Genomic DNA, 19448 nt, shown 5'->3' with positions numbered 1-19448 from the left:
ATTTGGAGGAGGTATTGAGAGACTTACATGAAGCTACAGCAGAAGTGATCATGATACTGGGTGCATTATAGGTTTATAGTTAAGTACTAGGCTAGCAGCTCTTGCGGCCATTTTAAGCCTAGTCAAGTTCCCTTCCAAATGCGAGAATCAAACCTCGATGGCTGTAAAAGTGGTACGGAGATGGAAGCATATACAAGACGGCTGGAGAATAAACATTCCTGTGCCAGTGTATATGAGTAAGGGAGATATTCACATCTGTAAACAGTGCAGTAGTCTTGTCACACTGCATGAAAGTGTTGGAAAGGAAGAAGGATAAATGAATACACAGTAGAAGAATATGAGAGATGAGAACAGTTTGGATTCAGATCAGGATGCAGTACAACACAGCTGATGTTTGCAGTGAAACTAATAGTGGAAAAGAAGCTGGAGATAAGAAAACAGACCAACTGGGCAATCACAGACATGAAGAAAGCATATGACAAAATCCCACAAAAGCTAATTTGAGCAGTCCTGCTATGGACCAAAGTCTGGGAAACACAGGAGGAATTAAGGTAGGCTATGCACAAGGACTTGACACGAGAATGAACTGTGTTCAGACTCAGAGAAGGCTTACCCAGTGACAGTGAGTGTGCATCAGGATTCAACTCTGAGGCCATGTCTGTTCATAGTATTGCTGGACTACATCAGCAAACATGTTGGAGAGGACACATTAACAAAGTTTCTGTGTGCAAATGATGTGGCAAAACAAGCAGATCCTAAGCAAAAATGATAGCGAATGACAGGGGCTGGAATGCAAAACTGAAGGGACAAGACAGTGATAATGCCAGCAAATGGGGAGATCAGAAAAATCTTCACCCCTTTGCACTATCTTACTCAGGTGTGCTAACATTATCTCACCCCACTCCGAACCCTATCCATTACATTACTAAAAACCCTTCCCTAACAGTACCACTACACTAGACAAACAGACACAGAACAAAGACAATACAAAACATGCACAACACTGACCTGATTCCCTTATCTAACCTTTACTCTAACCTTAACATGCAAACACTCTTCACAAACACACCCATTTCATGCAGACATTAATTTTCTTACACACTCCTGCTTATATACATGATATAAAACTAAATTCATCTATGTCTGAGTCACCCAAATAAGTATTCACTCATTTGTGCATTCTTTCTTTTTTGACACCCACAAAAACCTTTCTACTGATTCTACCTTTTGACCTGCACCTATATAGATATATATATATATATATATATATATATATATATATATATATATATATATATATATATATATATATATATATATATATATATATATATATATATATATATATATATATATATATATATATATATATATATATATATAGATATATATATATATATATATATATATATATATATATATATATATATATATATATATATATATAGGCCCACTTTCAAAACTCGAAATACTGAAAAATTGAATTTCAGTATTTCGAGACAGGAATGTAGAAAGACCACTACTAAGAAAAATTAAAAAAACGAACATCATTATACAGAAATTCATTTATACCGAATTTTCAGTATACAATGCTCTATTTTTTTAATAAACCTTCTACCATACAAACAAAACACAAACAAGACCTACCTCCCTACAGAATCACAAACACAACACACACACACCAACAAAACCCAAATAATCTAAGTATAGGTAGGGTTGCTGTGCCACCCAGACCCCACTACTTAAATAGATCAACTCCAAGGTCGCACTTCCACGAACACAACAAACCCATTGCTACATGCCCAACACTTTTATCGCACACTGCCAGACATATACTCTCGATAAACACACCCACACTACACATGTACAAAAAACACACTCAGCACTTACACACACACAAACACACACACACACACACACACACACACACACACACACACACACACACACACACACACACACACACACACACACACACTCTTACCTACCTACCCCAACCTACTCCTAAAACTTCCCAAAAAATATAAAAACACTTTCATACCCAAAACCCTAACACACTACAAACCTACCTGCATCTCCATACATAAACACACATCGACCGCCATGTTTAAATCCCAGAACACTTCTTCTTCTTCTTTCGGTTGCTCTCATTAGGGGTCGCCACAGCAGATCAACTGTTTCCATTTCTTCCTGTCCTCTGCACCTTGCTCTGTTACACCAACCTAAATCCCAGAACACACTATACCTTACAGAGACAGCACAACACACAAAACAAACATTATAATGACTACTGCTGATTCAGCAATGTACAATTTGTTAATATGAAATTTCGAAAAACTGCACTTTCGACATTCTTGTCCCGAAATACTGAAATTCAATATTTCAGTATTTAGAGATTTGAAGGTGGACTCTCTCTCTCTCTCTATATATATATATATATAGATATATACATATATATATATATATATATATATATATATATATATATATATCTATGATATCTATATCTATTTAAATGAGAGTACTTAGAATAAATGAAACTCCCAAATGTCAATGTCGCTAATGTTGACAAGCTAATATCAAAAATCAGAATGTCGACACTGCACTGAGCATGCACCATGCATAACCATGGAGCATGTGAATGTTAAACAGTGTTTTTTGCAGGGGTGCAAGCCCCCTTTCTAATTACATATACTAACTCTAAGATCACACAATCCCTGGGGAAGGGGCATACTCTTCAAACCCAGGGACTGTTGATCTCACATACCTGTCAACCAATCTTCTTGTCAACCAAACTGTGTCAACAAAATATATGCCGACATTTGGGAGGTTTGTTTATTTTAAGCAATTCCATATATATGAGTTCCTATTATACTGTTGAATGCTCATTTGAGTGCTTGGCACAACATCAAGCCATAAAAGTGCAAAGAATGTAATTGCAAAAGAAGAGATCGCACCACAGTGAGGAATGTAGCAATATTCCGGTCCCTGCTGTGTTGCAATCCTGCAAAATAACAGACCCATATCATTCAATGTTGTGTTCTGTTTCATTCTTCGAGCTTTTATGGCTCAATGTTGTGCCAATTGCTCATTTGAGCTTTTCACAATATAAAGGGAACTCATAAATATATATATACATATAAAACATTAGATAATATACAGTAGACTTTGTTTATTTTAACTGTTTGTACTCCCTACTCTTAGTCAGAAAGCCAGACTCCTTAGTGGCCCCATGTACCTTCGAATATTGTGTAAATTGTTGGCTAGTTTGGAATTACTTTTGTCACCCTATCGCTGTTTACTTGCACTCATACAAGAACCATGATATGCTTGAACACTATTGCTAAAATGCAATGCACTGATATTCATCCATACAAGTCTTGCTAAGGTAAAAAATAAAATAAAATTTTTGTGTATGACTTTACTCTGCTTGCACTAAATGTACTCTAGATGAATTTTAAGAACATTTAGCAAATTCATGTCTACTTTTGTTGAATTGCTGTATGCATAACAGTCATTATCTGAACTGTATTATGATTTTGATCAGTTGCCTCTGCTCAAACACTCAGTTATGTAGTTGCTTTTACCTTACTGGGTTATACCATTCTTGCTCTAATCTAAGTGTTATCTTCCAATTTATTCCTTACCTTTCAACAACCAATTTTGTCTTCTTGTTTTTACTTAGTTGCCCCAAATCTTGTGTCGCCTGTACCTAGCTACACCTCGGCTCCTGAAAACACAACAGAGAGTAAACTACCCTCCCCTGCAGAATACATTTGCTCAATAATTCTTTTACTTAAAGTGTATGTATATTGCCCTCATGGTCTATATTTCAACACTGCTTAGCCAAATTTATGTTTATTAAACTGATTACCATTGCTATTTACTTTACATTTATTAAAGTTGTTACCATTACTGCAGTGGCATACACACCTAGTGAGGACTTCATCTTCCAGCTCCCCTACCCCCTCCTGGCCCTATACTATCTTCCTATCTACATTAACTTACAAGGTCCCTTTGTGCTGAACATTTCAGTTAACAACAAAAACAAAATAAATACATTTAAATTATTTAACTATTTAAAAAAAAACATCCTTTTTTTATAACTAACTTGCTCTGAAATTTCACTGCCTGAAGAGACATCACCAAGTTTCACTAATTGGTTTTGGTGTAAGTGAAATCTCAAGCCTTGCTCTACCCGCTATTCTAAGGTTCACACCGGTCCCCTACCCTACCCCCATTCTCACCCACCCCATATACCCTACACATATACCCTATACACCTTGACCATGCTCTCCAGTAACTCCCCACTTCCTGTTGTTAGATCTGCCTCTCTAATCTCACTGCCACTACCCTACAGACTCACAATAAAATAAGCCAAACCCTGTCTCTACTACTCCTCTTTCCACTACTTCTCACCTTCTACCCTTCCCTCCCTCCCCAAATAATAAACCACCCCTCAATACCTCTATATGTTAAATTACCCCAATCCCTTCTACCACACAGAACATCCTTACTGAACTATTTCCCTCTTCTACTTAACTATCATTATCACTTCACCACTCTTCCTATCATGCTACACATTCTCTTTATAACACTTCTGCCTGTACTCCTCTCTAGCTGTACCTCTTACCATACTAACCTCTCCTATATAATTCCATCTCATACTCTTACTTAACCATTTACAAATCTGAAAACTACTCCACATTCTCAACTTCTCCCCACTACTCAACCACTTAAGACACTCTCCTATGTAAAATTAAAATATTTCAACCCCCCCACTTCCCCACAAAGTAAAACCAAAATTCCATTACTACCACCCCAACACCTCTCCACTTAAACTACTACTGTCAGGTGATATTTACCCCAACCCTGGACCTGGCACCCCCTCATCTCTCCCCACCTACCCCTCACCCCCACTTCTTCACTCTCCCTCCTCGTCCCCATCTTCCACTGATCCTCTTCCTCCACTTCCCTCTCCCACCCTCATCTCCATCTTTAACTGATCCTTCTCCATCCACTAGAAACCTAACCATCTTATCCCTTAACATTCAAAGCATTTTAAAAAAAGTCAGTGAACTTCATTCTTAGATTACTCTTTATTCTCCTGTCATCCTTACTCTCTCTGAAACCTGGCTAAAACCACACATCTCTGATTCTGAAATTCTTCCTCAGGATACAATATTTTTCACTTAAATAAAAGTATTAAAAAGGGGGAAGGGGTAGCTATTATGTATGCTGACCTACTCTTCCAATCCCCACTACCAATCCCACTTTGCAATTTCCACCCCACCGAAATCCTCATAGTAAATTGCAAACTCAACAACTATAAAAAGCTAGGCATCACTTCCATTTATATCCCTCCAGGTAACAACATCCATATTTATTTTATTTATGTATTTATCGTCATTTGTTAACTGATTTGGTCCAACTGAGCCAGGGGCCCATTTTCAGTGGAGACCTGAGGAGAAAAGCTCCAGATACATTTCACAATATAAAAACAGAGATATAGTTACAAATGTAAAAATATGAAGTTGTTATACACAGAAAATAAGAAATCACAATTTTACAGAGTTGTGCACAAGTTGCATAGTGCTACTATAGAACACCAATAAAAAGTTCACATGTAGAAATATATACAGGTTTCATCAATAAGTCTATGTACAGCAGTATTTACAAGAATCAGGTTACAGGTCTACAGTAATACAAGTATTAGAGAGACAAATAGAAAAATATGATGTATGCAGAGAGTCAGGAGATAGAATTAATAGGAGAGCAGTAAGATGTCAAGTAGGAGTTTGACAAGGACAGGACCTGGTCTTTAGTAGGTAGTTTTTAAGTTTGAGTTTGAATTGGGCTTTATGGGGGAGAATTCTTATATTATATGGGAAGGCATTCCAGGTATGAGCAACAGAGAATTTATAAAGGGATTTACCAATATTTTTATTGGGTTTGTAGATGTTGTGAAGACTTTTTGTCAGATGTGCAATATGTGAGATATCCTCAAGCTCTTTCTCTCCTGGATCTCACAAGCCATATCCCACGAAAAAATAATAGTGGGTGATGTCAATATCAATTAGAAAACACTAATCACTAACTCACCTAATGCCAGCATTAACCTCTATAGTTTCTCCTAACTAATCACTACCCCCCATCCATCTGAAAAAACACACTAATACTGGTTCCACTCTAGACTGGATACTCACATCCAACCCTAACCTTTACCACAACCCTAAAACTCTACCAGATACCTTAACTGACTATCTTCCCACCTATATTCAAAGACACCCCTCCAACTGTGCAAATCTCATAGATACAAAGAATGTCATAAACTTTCCAGCTTCATCCCAGATATCTTTAACCAATCAATCTCCTCAATTAACTGGTCCATCCTACACCACCTCCCCTTGGAAGAAGCTATCTCTAAATTCAACATCATCTTCCTAGACACTCAAAACTCCTTGGCTCAAGGAAAATACAAATAAAAGCTAACTTTACCCCATGGCTTACACAATCCACTCACTTTCAAATGCATATGAGAGATAACACTTGAAAAAACTGGCTAAAAACCAAATCACCTACTCACCTACAATGATATTAGGAACTTCATAATCATACCAAAAAAAAGTCAACTATGACAAGAAAAACTTCTTCATAAAGCCACTACCTAACCCTCACTCTAATCCCAAAATTTTCTGAAATACAATCAACAAAATACTTCATCCAGGTAATTCCTCCATACCTAACCCCTGCACCAATAGCTGTACCACTGAAACTGCCACCTTTCTCAACTCCTTCTTCATTGAATCCATCAAAACCCTAACTTAAAAGGACAACACCATCTTTATCGCTACCTCACTCTCTCCACTGGACCACCTTACCTCCTTCGCACTAAAGCCTGTCCCCACTACATACATAAAATCACTTCTCAGCAAACTCAAAACATTTGCTGACAATCTTCCTAAAACTTAGTGCAAACTCCACTGCATATCCCATGATATCTGGAAGAAATTCTATACAATTCCCTTACACAAAGGAGGGCCTTCCACTGACCTCTCTAACTTCAAACCTTTAGCCATCCTGTCTCGCTTATCAAGAATGCTCAAGAAGTGTATACACAAGCAGCTATTAAATTATCTCCTCCAGGAAAACCCACTAACCCCTACACAACATGGTTTCCACCCTAACTATAGCACAGCCACTGCACTAATATCTTTCACAAACTCTGTCTCCAAAACCCTAGACAATAACAGAGAAGCCTTCTGCCTATTCCTTCTGCCTATTCCTTGACCTCTCTAAAGCTTTGGACACTGTCTCTCACAACAAGCTTCTGTCAAAATGATCAGATCTCAATTTATCCAACTCTACTATTTCCTGGTTCTCTAGCTACCTTTCTAACAGACTTCAATCAGTCAAGTGGCATACTGCTCTCTCCCATTTTTCTCCCAGTTCAAATCAGAGTCCCACAAAGCTCCTCTTCTGGACCTCTACTTTTCAACATCTTCAGTAACACCCTCTACACATCTGTTCCTAACTCCACTCTAATACAATATGCAATTGACTCTACTATGATCTCCTCCTCTGACAATCTCTCCCAGCTCCTCACCCTAACCCAAGAATCACTCCATTCGGCTGAAAGATGGCTAACTACGAACCAAGTCCTACTGAATCCAAACAACATCAAGCTCCTCTTCTTCCTACCCAAATCTCTCTCTCATTACAAAATCTACTTTCACTATAACTTCCCTCAGTAACACAATCATCAAGACTGACCCTCATACAAAACTGCTAGGAATAATATTTGATGATCAACTAAAATTCGACCTACATATTCAACAGTCCATCAAAAAAACACCAAAAACTAGGCTTGCTTTATAGGAACAAAAAATTCTTCACACAAGAATCAAAATTCTCTCTAGCACAAGCCTACCTACTACCCAGCCTATCATATGCCGCACAAATACTCACTAACCTACAAACTAACCTTATGTCCAAGCTTGAGCTTACATACAACAAATTGCCCTCAACTGTAACTGGCTCACACCATCTTAAACAATCCTACCTCCTGCTCAGTTCTCTCATCTATTACATCTCTCTGCTCTCCTAATTGCAGTCTTCATAGCTCCAATCAACAGCTCCTGGAAATCTACAAGCCCAAAAAAACTATTGGCAAACATCTATATAGTTACTCTATTGACAACTCTTGGAACAAACTCCCTTTGTCCCTAAGTGCTATTCCCACTACAAACAGCTTCAAAAAGTTCTTAAAAAGTCCACCTACTTAACTCTAGGACTTGCTCTTGCCATGACCATACATAAATAACCATTCTCTCCCTCCAGCCCCCCCCCCAAAAAAAAAAAAAACAGTCACACTACTCTTAATTAAATACAACTTATACTATGGCAATTATGTCTTGCTTATGACCCCCACTTCCTGTGTGATGCCCAAACCCATTTTTACTTTTAACTGAGAATCTTGTCTTAACTTCTACCTCTAAATCACTCTGTTTATGACTGTTTGTATAATTATGTTAACTTTTTAAGTTTCATTCATTTCATTTTTATTTATGGAGCTTTTCTCCCCGGGTCTCCACTGAAAAAGGGCTTTGCTCAGTCAGACTAACCCAGTTAACAAATGTCAAAAAAAAAAAAAAAAAAAATATATATATATATATATATATATATATATATATATATATATACATGTATATGCAATATATCTATTACACACATATACACAGGTATAATAGAAATGCACACATATTATACATACATATATACATTATTTTTTTCTAATCATATCTTGCTATGTAATTGAAGCTAGTCATTTTTTTAAGTATTGTATGCTGTAATTTACTCATGCATGGAGCTTTTCTCCCCGGGCCTCTACTGAAAATAGATATGTATCCAGCTAGACTAGCCCGGCCAACAAATATAAAATAAATAAATAAAATAAATATATATAGTGCAACTATTTGAAAACTGCATTGAGCTTTTTATTTCTGTTTTAACTTCAGTAAATCCTGACCTAGTGGTGCCATCGAATGACCAGAATAGTCAGAATAGGTTAACAACGTGCACGTAGCTCTCTCTTGCGGATTTTAAAGTGCCAAGCTGTTTTAGGTGCTTTCAGAACCATGTCAAGTTTAAATTTTATATTCTGCCCATTAATTTTCAATGTGTCATCTTAACAGTCAGCTTTACATTTCTGTTTCACTGCATCAAAACTTTTCACTTCAACAGTGCCCATAAACAGTTTCTTTTCATATTTCTGTTCAACAATATGCAGTCTATTTTAAACAACTGGAATTGAGATCTTTAGAAAAAGATATGAGCAAACAGACGAAAAAATGAGAAGGAGGAAAGATGTTTAAAAGAAGACAGGACTTAAATGAGCTATGTAATATCTGACTGAAAACATTTGGGTAGATTGTAAGTGATGTATGCCTGCAACTGGGAGTGTTTCACTACAGTCTGTGATGTCAAATGCTTGCAACTAGGATTGTGTTGATGTGGTTTGTTTTCATTTAAATAAATGTATGATTGCTTATGTCATAAGTGATGGTTTAATAAATATGTTACTTGTTTAAAAAAAGGGCAGGAATTGAATGATTTATGTAATGTTGCTTAGGTTATATGATATATAGCAATATACGTGAAGCATAATGTTTGTTAATTTTAATACAATTTGATTTCTTTTATATAAATGTAAATGTGCCTATGTCACAAGTGATAATTCAATAAAGGTGCTTAAAAAAATATGCACACTATTTTGAGCATGTTTTTCATTTACATAGTTTAGAAAAAGTCTTTTTCCTGCTACAAATTCTGTAAACTTGATTACAACTTGAACAACTCCTTCTGTTATTCTTGTAGCCACATCTACTGTGTGTCTAAATTACAACTACATGAGCACTTTTGTTCTGAATTCCATGTCTGCTACACTGTCTTGCCACACAGCTCTCTTTTTAAAAGTCATTATTTTAACAGACTGTTTCTTATTGTTTGACATATTATTTGAAACTCAAATTGTATCTTACACATGATTTTCATCGGTTAATTCTTTTAATTGTGCACTTATAATTTCAAGTGGTTTGCACACATCCCCAGTTTTTTTAGCCAAGTGCACTTCCATGCATACCTCTTAACTGTCCAGATTTTCGGCTCATATTTTTGGGCCGTTCCCATAAAATTTGTGGTTTTCTGGCAAACACTGGGATGATCTGATGACTGAAGTCACTAAATAATCACATAGATTTGAATTTCAGACTTCAAATCCTTCAGAAAATGTATGTTAATACAGACCCTATCACTCTAGTAACTTTCTAAGCTTATAAGAGCAATATTTAAAATCTGTCCCTAATTTTGAGCCTTTGTCCCCCCATTTTGTCAGGCTTTGTCCAGATTTCTTGCACTAAGAGGTTAAGAGGTATGCTGTAAGGTGATAACTTAATTTTTAAATGCTCAAGCCACACCAACTGGAAGTTAAAGGTACACACTCAAAAGAGCTGTACTGGGGGGAATGGGTTAAGTCATTAGTGGTTCACTTAAAAGTTTGCTTGTTTTTATCATGTTTATTATTATTATTCTTATCTCCAATTACAGCATATGCAGCTTACCGTTTTTCTGGAGTAGTGGTGAAAACCACATGGGCCAATGTCAGCCACAGCATGGAAGAACTGCCTAGTTAATTTCACAATAACAAAGTAGGCAACTGGAAGTTGTGAAAATCAAACCTGGACTACAGGATAAAGCTCTTTTCCAGCTCAAAGCCTTCTCTGTGGTAATTGCCAAACCCAGACTTTATAATTATTCTTCAGTTGATAAGCGTATGCAACTATAGTTTCTTTCTAGGATGCTGTGCACCTATAAAATATAACTGTCATAAGTGGCACATTATTTCTGGACTGAAAACATTTACTGACTTTTTTCTTTGACTGATACTATTTTGTCTTTCTCCTCATCAAGAAAAGTAAACAACCTGAACATCTTTAATGGCGTCTTCCCCAGCAATATGCAGGAATAAAGCACATCAAACATTTTTAGATGTTCCACCAAATCCATTCACAAAGAAGAATGAATCAAATTTCTGAAATCAAAGCTTCCATTTTTCTGCCAAATGTCTTTGAAATGAAATAAGTCCTGGTGGTTGTATCTCAGCCATATTTCCACTGATAATTATATTTCAGTAGTTCCAAATAAAGAGAAGCTTAACAAGCATTTTTGTTAACTTCTGAAATAGATACCTTCAGTAAATATTTCACCACTCTGCTACCATGGCATGCTAGAAGTCTTAATAAGCAACATACAGAGATAACATCTATTGTCCAGTCCACAATATCCTCAATCTAATGGGTTAAGTAGACAGAACTAGCCAAATGATGTACAATCACAGGAGAAGGATCTGTAGCAAAAGCTGTGAGGATCATCCACACCAGTTCAGTTGTTGATGGGCAGAAGGATGAATAGCAGATTGATATTTTCAGCTACATTGCCAATGCCTAAAAATCATCATAAAAGTATAAAACATGCTGGAAAGAAATAATTAGAAATAGAAATTAAAAGAAAATTGGCTCTTGTCGTTATAGGCATCTGCTTAGCTTTAAAGATAGAATCACAATGATCACAGTGATGTTGTCCATTATTAGCTAGGTTAATGAATTAAAAAAAAAAACAATATTTTCAGCAGTCTGAAGTAGCTTAGCATTCTGTACAGAATTTAGAACAAGAATGGGGAATCAGTACTCCAGTCTTAGAATAAGTAAGTTTATTTTACTGATTTTTTTTAAGTTTCTGCAACTAAAAGATGGGAAAGTTTAGAATATAGCTTTAACTAGGAATGTAAAACATTTTTGACTGTTGTTCTGGTATAAAACTGAAATCTCAGCTGTTATTCAATCCAAATATATAGGCACATCTGGCCTGTTACAATATGTACACCCAAGCCAATAGGGTAGTTTACTGAGAAGCTTTTAGATGGCAAGGGATTCCAAGTTGCATAACTGTAGTTTATTACAATTAATTATTAAATTATTACTTTTTAACTAGTCACAGAGCATGCTAAAACATTTCTAGTGACATATGTAAATAATTAACTGTGTTAATTCAGTTTAATACTACTATGTCTTCATATAGAGTAAAGTTTAGGTTTGGAACATCAAATGCCAAGTTGTTAGCAAGTAAGGAAAATAAAAGTAGGCCAATAAATAATCTTTGAAGAACCCCAGTGCAAAGGTTTCACTACATGTTCTGTTATTTCCCAAAACTACTTGGAAAATTGAGTTGTAGACAGTTTTTTTGAATAAAGCAATTTCCCATAGCCAGCTGCACTGCATAGAAGAATAAGTCTTAATTATGGCCCAGGTGACCTGGTGTGATTAGCAGCTCAGGTGACTAAGGCATTGGCAAAAAGTATGGGTATGCCCATTCTGGGGGAAGAGGGTATTCATTTGCATTCACCTTATGGTTGATTCCTGGTGGAGGCTGAGGACACATAGGGGGCAAAGCAAAACAGGCTGGGGACATTGGCTGAGTCACCCCATCAGCACATCCCCATTGAATGGTCCCTCCTGGATGTTCAATAAGTGTGCACAGAGTAAAGGAAAAGAAGGTCATCACTAAAAACATTCTCTAGCAGCAATATGATGTTGCAGCTGAGTCACTGATGCCCTCATTGGCTCTGCACACAGGTCAGGTACAGATCATGCTAAGGCTGGTCCAGTAGACCCAAAGAATGAGAAGAGGAGCTGGTGTCAGATAACGGTCATCAGCTGTGCAAAGCCAAAAAAAAAACTTCTAAAAAAACATAATTTGTCAGTTTGTGAAAAAAAATAAATTGTAGTTTAGTTTCGAAGGCCCCTTCGGATGGACAGATAAAGCTGCTAAAAGATTTATTTTCTCCACAATGAAAACATAGGGTCTATGAATAAGTAAACAGATGTCACTGAATTAAACACTGAACACCGAATGGAATCCATGTTCTTTAGGAAAAAGCTGCTAATACTTGTTAACATAGTCAACAATTTGATGGTTGACAATTTTTTCTAAATGTCTAGTGAGAAAACAGAAATTAGTAACGTGCGTAGAGGGGTTTATTAGCGAAATTTTACTGCTGAATGGTATAATTTGTGTTGGGATTGATAGAGTAAATGCTATATTGATAGTTCATGCTCCTTTTATAAAGTAGTATGTTTCCAACTACTCAGCCTTGTGCTTTGTTCCTAATTATTATTACTTATTATTTCTGATGTAATTATCTATGCTGAGTGTGGCACCATGGAGAAAGACCACTTTTGGACTTCAGAATCTGGAAATGTATTATATATATTTGTTGTCTTTGCCCTAGATTTATCCAGGCATGTTAAATCTTCATCACTGTGTCTCTGCAACACATCATAAACATCTCTCTAGTTTCAGATATTTCCCAGAGTTGTGGAAAATTGCATGCATCATTCCGTTATCAAAACAACAGAGAAGTTATGTTGTGGAATTATTCAGGCAAGCTCTACGCTGTCACTTCTATTCAAAATAAAGCAGTAGCCACGGAAATTTACAAAAATTTGATTTGCACAGTTTTCTGCATGAACTGCAACATGACTTAAGCAAAGCCCACGATACATATATAGCAATTGTATGTCTTGCAGACTCCATTCTACAGTCAGTGAACAAGACTAAGCCAATGGGAGTGTTACTCCTTGATCTAAAAAGCTTTCAGCTGAACACACCAATACAAGCTGATCTCTGAATCTATGTGCTAGTCTCAGAAGAAAACTGAATTGAGATAGTTATGCTTCAAGAAACTAGTGCATTTCTGGGCCATTGTCAGTTTGTGGTTTGACTCACCTCTCACTTTTCCACATTGTAAAACTATTGTTAGGCTCAGGCATTCACTACAATTTGTCTCAAAATCTCTAGTCTGCCAACAAGAAAAGCCAGGAAGACTTTGGCCAAAATGGTAATCTTCACCACTTTAGAATCCAACCCTCCTGCTACTAACTGAGCATCAAGGAAGGCAGCAAACAAGCTGCACATAATTCTTAACGAAATCTGTCAGTTTGTACTATTGCCCCATATATGGAACACTCCTACATCACTTGTTGGTTTTAAGTGGCTCATAATCCAGATCCAGGCAAAGCTATGCATATTATTTCCAAGACATCTGAACCAGTTTAAATCACTGAACAGACTCGTTATGCTAAAAACAGGCAATAGACCACTAAGAACTATTAACTGTTGTTTCAAGAACTTTGGCAATCCACAGCACTCACTCACTCACTGAACATCCAGGGTATTTGCCATACTTTGGATCATTACAGTCCAAAGCATAGCAGTATTATACTGCTGTTAACCTTATATATTTTACTGCCTCTAATTGTATTAGTCTGCATTTTATGGGTAGGATATCTTTCTACATTTTTTTATTTTAACTCGATCACTGCTAAAATGGGTCTGGGTGGTCCAGACCACTTACCTGTGCTAACAAATAAATAATATGTTCTGTACCGTAAGTAGTGTCACTTCACATGCATATGCTAGAAATTCATACATAGCATTGTGCTATCTGCTTAGTAACTAGGAAATAAAATGTTCAAACTGGATGCCAAGCTTGTTCACAATACACTAGTGAATGTCACTTTTATTTGCATTCATTAACGTGAGAAAATTGCAATCTATCCCTGAAGATGGAGAAAACGGGTTCAGGCGCCTAGGCAGCAAGACATTTCCCTGTGGTGCATTTGGCTGGGGACACATGGCTGAAGCGACATTCAGCTGCAGAGAAATATGGCTGTTTGCAAATTCCCTGTGGGCAAAAAGAAGCACACCCTGTCATGCTCACAGCTTTAATAACCAAATGAATGGTGGCAGAAGAAGTGATGAGTGTTGTGCTCAGTGTACAGTACATACTTATGTAACTACAACATGTATAAGTGTGCTACAGCATGGAGGAAATCCTGCACGATACTGTAGTCAAATTTATGCTCCAGCATGTGTTTTAGGTAATGTTCCCTAGACACTATGAAGGGGGTAGTGGTCTACACACTCCAATTATATAGACACTGCCCATTGTGCACTGCATTTGTACTGCCACTGACATCCCCTCTGACCAGCCTGCTGCTGATGCCTGCCATATTGCCTGCTGTTTCATGCTCCATTGGGGACCATGGACATTGTTTTCCCCCTGTGCATTTGGTTACTGAAGTTGTGGGCATGGCAGCCTATGCTTCTCTTTGCCCACAGGAAATTTGCAAACAGCCGTATTTCTCTGCAGCTGAATGTCACTTCAGACATGTGTCCCCAGTCAGATGTACCACAGGGAAATATCTCGCTGCCTAGATGCCTGAACCCGGAGAAAACAGTATATCATGAATATCCCCTTTTCCTAAACAATTAGTATAAATAACAGGTGTGGGGGATGGCAAGAAAAATGTTATTTTACATTTTGAGCATGGTTCACATTTCATTGGTCTGATGATTTGTGACTGCATATATGAGAGTCAATCACAAAACAGAAGTTTTTGTTACACGGATGTTAAAGCCCTTTATGCATACAAAGCATTAAAATATAAATCACTTGGTATGCTAGCTGTGTTTGAAGAAGTCAACATTTACAGTTTTCTGACAGAAAATGGTGTGTGTGACTAAGTGTGTAGAGATGATATGGTGGGAATGTAACAACTTTGGAATAAAAAAAAAAATCTTACTAACACTTTCACAATTCTTGTTTTAGATATATTATTTACCTAGTGAAAATCAGCAATTATAAAAAAACTTACCTTTCTGATAAACATGCGCCTGATATTTTTATCTTCCCAGTTCTCTGCAGTGACTCCATCATAGCTGCTGTGACTGCTGGGATCAGAATAAGGAGAATACATATCTGAGCCATAAGGGTTACTATAACCAGGACCTGCCATCAAGGGGATAAAAAGAAAAGAATAACACATGCAGGCTATGTTATGAACACATTCAGCTATAACACATGCACAATATCTAAAAGAGTAAATAGAGCAAACTAGTCACAATCAATGATCGATGAATTACATTTATCATCAATGAACTTTTCAAGGCAAACATGCAACGTATTTTTACTATCTGGTCAGCAAACCATAGTTTTTCTTTTTCCTTTAGAATATATATATATATATATATATATATATATATATATATATATATATATATATATATATATAAACTACAGTGGGAAAAATCTACATAAATACACTTGCATTAACATATTTTTGACTTCTGTGGCCCTACCACTCCATCCTGACACCCTCAGGATGTCAACTGTCAGAAGGCTACACTAGAAAGTAGCTACCCAAAAACCATACTCCATATTCTGAATGCTAACTGCTATCTTCCCAAATGCACCTGTCCACAGCTCTGATGCTGCTCATGAACAGTTCGCCTAACAACAATCACACAGGAGTACTGCATGAAAGTAAAAGCACAACATAGTGGAGAAAGAAGTATCCCTGGAATCCAGAAAAAAAAACTCTAGTACTTGCATAGATTTTATAAACTGACCTACTTGCATTAGGCACTCTGTGAAAAAAAAAATGCAATTCAGAGACAACTTGAGCCACAATGAGGAAGATCTCATCATTGGCTCATATGCATGTCTCAGAATCATGTTTTTCTATCATTGCAATCTCATCCCTGTGATGGCAGTAAAGTACACTGGCAGCCCATGCATCATGTTGGCAGAGGCACCTTCCACTGATAGATGCACACACACACACACACACACACACACACACACACACACACACACACACACACACACACACACACACTCAGACATTCATGCATACACAAGTGCACACACATAACCAACTTCAAACACCTCCCACACACTTGATTGGATTCATGAACACACTCACACATTCATCCACATGCATATCTACACACACACACACACACACACACACACACACACACACACACACACACACACACACGTTTGATACCTCACCCAACCCCTCTACCTCAGCCACTAAGACAGAGAGAAACACACACATATTCATCTTGTCACTTTCCTGCCCCTACAGGCAAACACACAAACGTCCACACACATACACTCACTCTCACCTCAACCCCATATCTCTGTTGAAATTACCCGTAACACAACATATTCCACTGCAGGCCATGGATGAATGCTACCTTTTGATGGTAGTAAATTCTTCTGCTGATGGTGGTAATTTACACAGGTGAGAGATTCTCTGATTCACTTAGCAATGTAAACTGATAGACATACGTATCTCCTTGGGAGAGCACAGGGTTATTCAGTATTAACTGCTCCCCTAGATTGCTTCATTACCATCCATCATGGCCAGCAGGATTACACTCTATAATGATGCTCCCACTAATTGGAAATCTATGTGGTAGAGTACGCTCTGAATCAGAAAGGGTTACTGCAAGGAGGAAGTCTGCTTATGGTACAAAAATATCAATGCAAATATTTCCATTACAAAAGTCCTAAACCTTCTGAACTTTGTGCCATATTTGGAAACCATACATATGTTCTCCCATTGTTCCTTTATAAATTGCTATTCCAGTCTTTCTTCCCAGTTTTTCAAACCTCCTCTGATTAATTATTATAGTTACATGCAATAATGTATATCCAGTGGCGGCTCGTGCCACTGGGTTGCAGGGCTGCAGCTCCCCCAGCTTTGGAAAACATTTTAAAAAATAAAATATTTATTTTTTTGTATTCTACATTACTTAGCTGTGAGTCCAACCAACTCGCTGACACTCTGTTAAAGTCTGGGAACTTGAACTGCGCATGCTCAGTGAGTTCCAGGTTAAAGGCATCAGTGTTTGATGCTCAAACTGGAAGGAGATTGGACTGCCACATCTGCAGTCAAGTAGGTGAGATGCATGGCTGGATGGCTACTGATTGGTTCTCACTCTCTTCCCGTGCTTTGTGTGCTGGGAAAAGCAGCATATAGTACTTTGGTTTGTGCTTTGGTCAGACCATCACACTACAGAGTTAGTAGCTTGCGATCTCGGACAAAAAAATCTTCAAATTCTGCACTTCTGTCAAGACTCAAGGTAATCATACAGTGCCGGTGCCACTCAAACAATAAATGCTTACTGCTGTAATTGTTACTGCCAATGGCAACCTGCATATGCTAAAATAAAGTGGTACTACTATTGTTAAAAAGAAAGAGCTAAATAATCGTGATGTTTTTTTTTCCATGATGAAAAATAGTAATTTTAATATTTATTTAATTTAATGTGTTAACTGGATAAGTAAGCCAGTCATCATGGCCTCTTTGCATCTACAACCAAAGCCATAGAAATAAAGGTAAGTGCAGTATATATGGACAATTCAGGATTACAATCATACAACATGTTTTTGGGAAGTAGAAGGAAGCCAAGGAGAAAAACAGATAAGCTCCACATAGGCAGTGGACTGGTGTTAGGATTGAACTCTGGTACCTGGAGCTGACTAAACCTGACTGAAGTGAAAATAAATACTTGTATCAGAGAAGCTGCTATCTGAGGGTCAGACTTCAGAGATGAAATATCCAGACTGGGAAGAATGGGAGTGAGCATATGATTTCAGCTTTGCCAACACGTACAGGAGAGAGAGAGACATGTACAGCACTATGGGCTTCAGCTTGAGGTATGCTTAGCTCTACTAAGTCATGTTAATGCTGTAGCCTTCAAAGAGTGTAGATAGGAACAGGCATGTCCAATGCGAATGGTATAACATTACTTTATATCAGCTGCCAGGGAGGAGTTTAACAACAATATGGAAAAGACCCTTCATAGCTGCCTGTCTTATGGTTGCACTGTGAAGGATGCTTATTCCTGTGATAAGAGAAATAAATGAGTGGTGGTTGTAGTGGATAGACACTTAACAGACACAGTATATGGGAAGAGGTAGATAACAAATTGTCAATTTACCTGATTTTTTAGTTTGTCTTTTCTTTTGGTTTGCAATTTGTAATGTGAGCAATAGAGAAACATCCCAATACCTACTGTGTATAAGAGAAAGAAGACAATCATGAACAAGCCATCAGCCTAAAACAGATTTGAAGACTATAAATACATAAGTTCACATACCACTTTCAACTAGAAAAGAGCCATCAGTTGACTTATTCCATTTTCATTGGGTATATATTACGTTATCGAACTTTTAAAAGTTCGAATGTCATATATTCAACACCATATGATCGAACTCTTAAAAGTTAAAACTTTTCAACGGAGATCTCTGTACAGTGCGGAATGGGAAGATTTCCCTTTCCTGCACTGTACTGCGATCTCAGAGTTGGTATTATGAAAGAGCAGGGGGTGTGGGGGGTGCAGGGGTGCTTGCCCCCCTGCTTAAAATGGTCAGGTAGGCTGTTTCTGTTGTTTATTTTTTTTAGCTTTTCGAACTTTTAAAAGCTTGATCATATGGCTTCGACCATATGACGTTCAAACTTTTAAAAATTCTA

The 19448-nt window shown here is 37.3% G+C and overlaps 1 protein-coding gene across 3 annotated transcripts in view; it reads right to left on the bottom strand.

Moving 5' to 3' along the window:
- Window positions 1–19448, bottom strand: part of LOC122798538 (protein lifeguard 2-like) — an 861262-nt gene that overhangs the window by 561642 nt on the left and 280172 nt on the right. For all 3 annotated transcript variants that reach the window (XM_044067573.1, XM_044067575.1, XM_044067574.1), the window contains exon 3: window positions 15774–15907. In XM_044067573.1, the coding sequence (XP_043923508.1) occupies window positions 15774–15907 (134 nt within the window). The remainder of the gene's footprint in view (window positions 1–15773; window positions 15908–19448) is intronic.

Source organism: Protopterus annectens, chromosome 3.part1 (genome assembly GCF_019279795.1).
Source record: "Protopterus annectens isolate FY-2018-M chromosome 3.part1, PAN1.0, whole genome shotgun sequence".
Taxonomy (NCBI): Eukaryota; Metazoa; Chordata; order Ceratodontiformes; family Protopteridae; genus Protopterus; species Protopterus annectens.
Note: the sequence above shows the minus strand (reverse complement) of the source record. Positions and strands in the feature narration are given on the sequence as shown.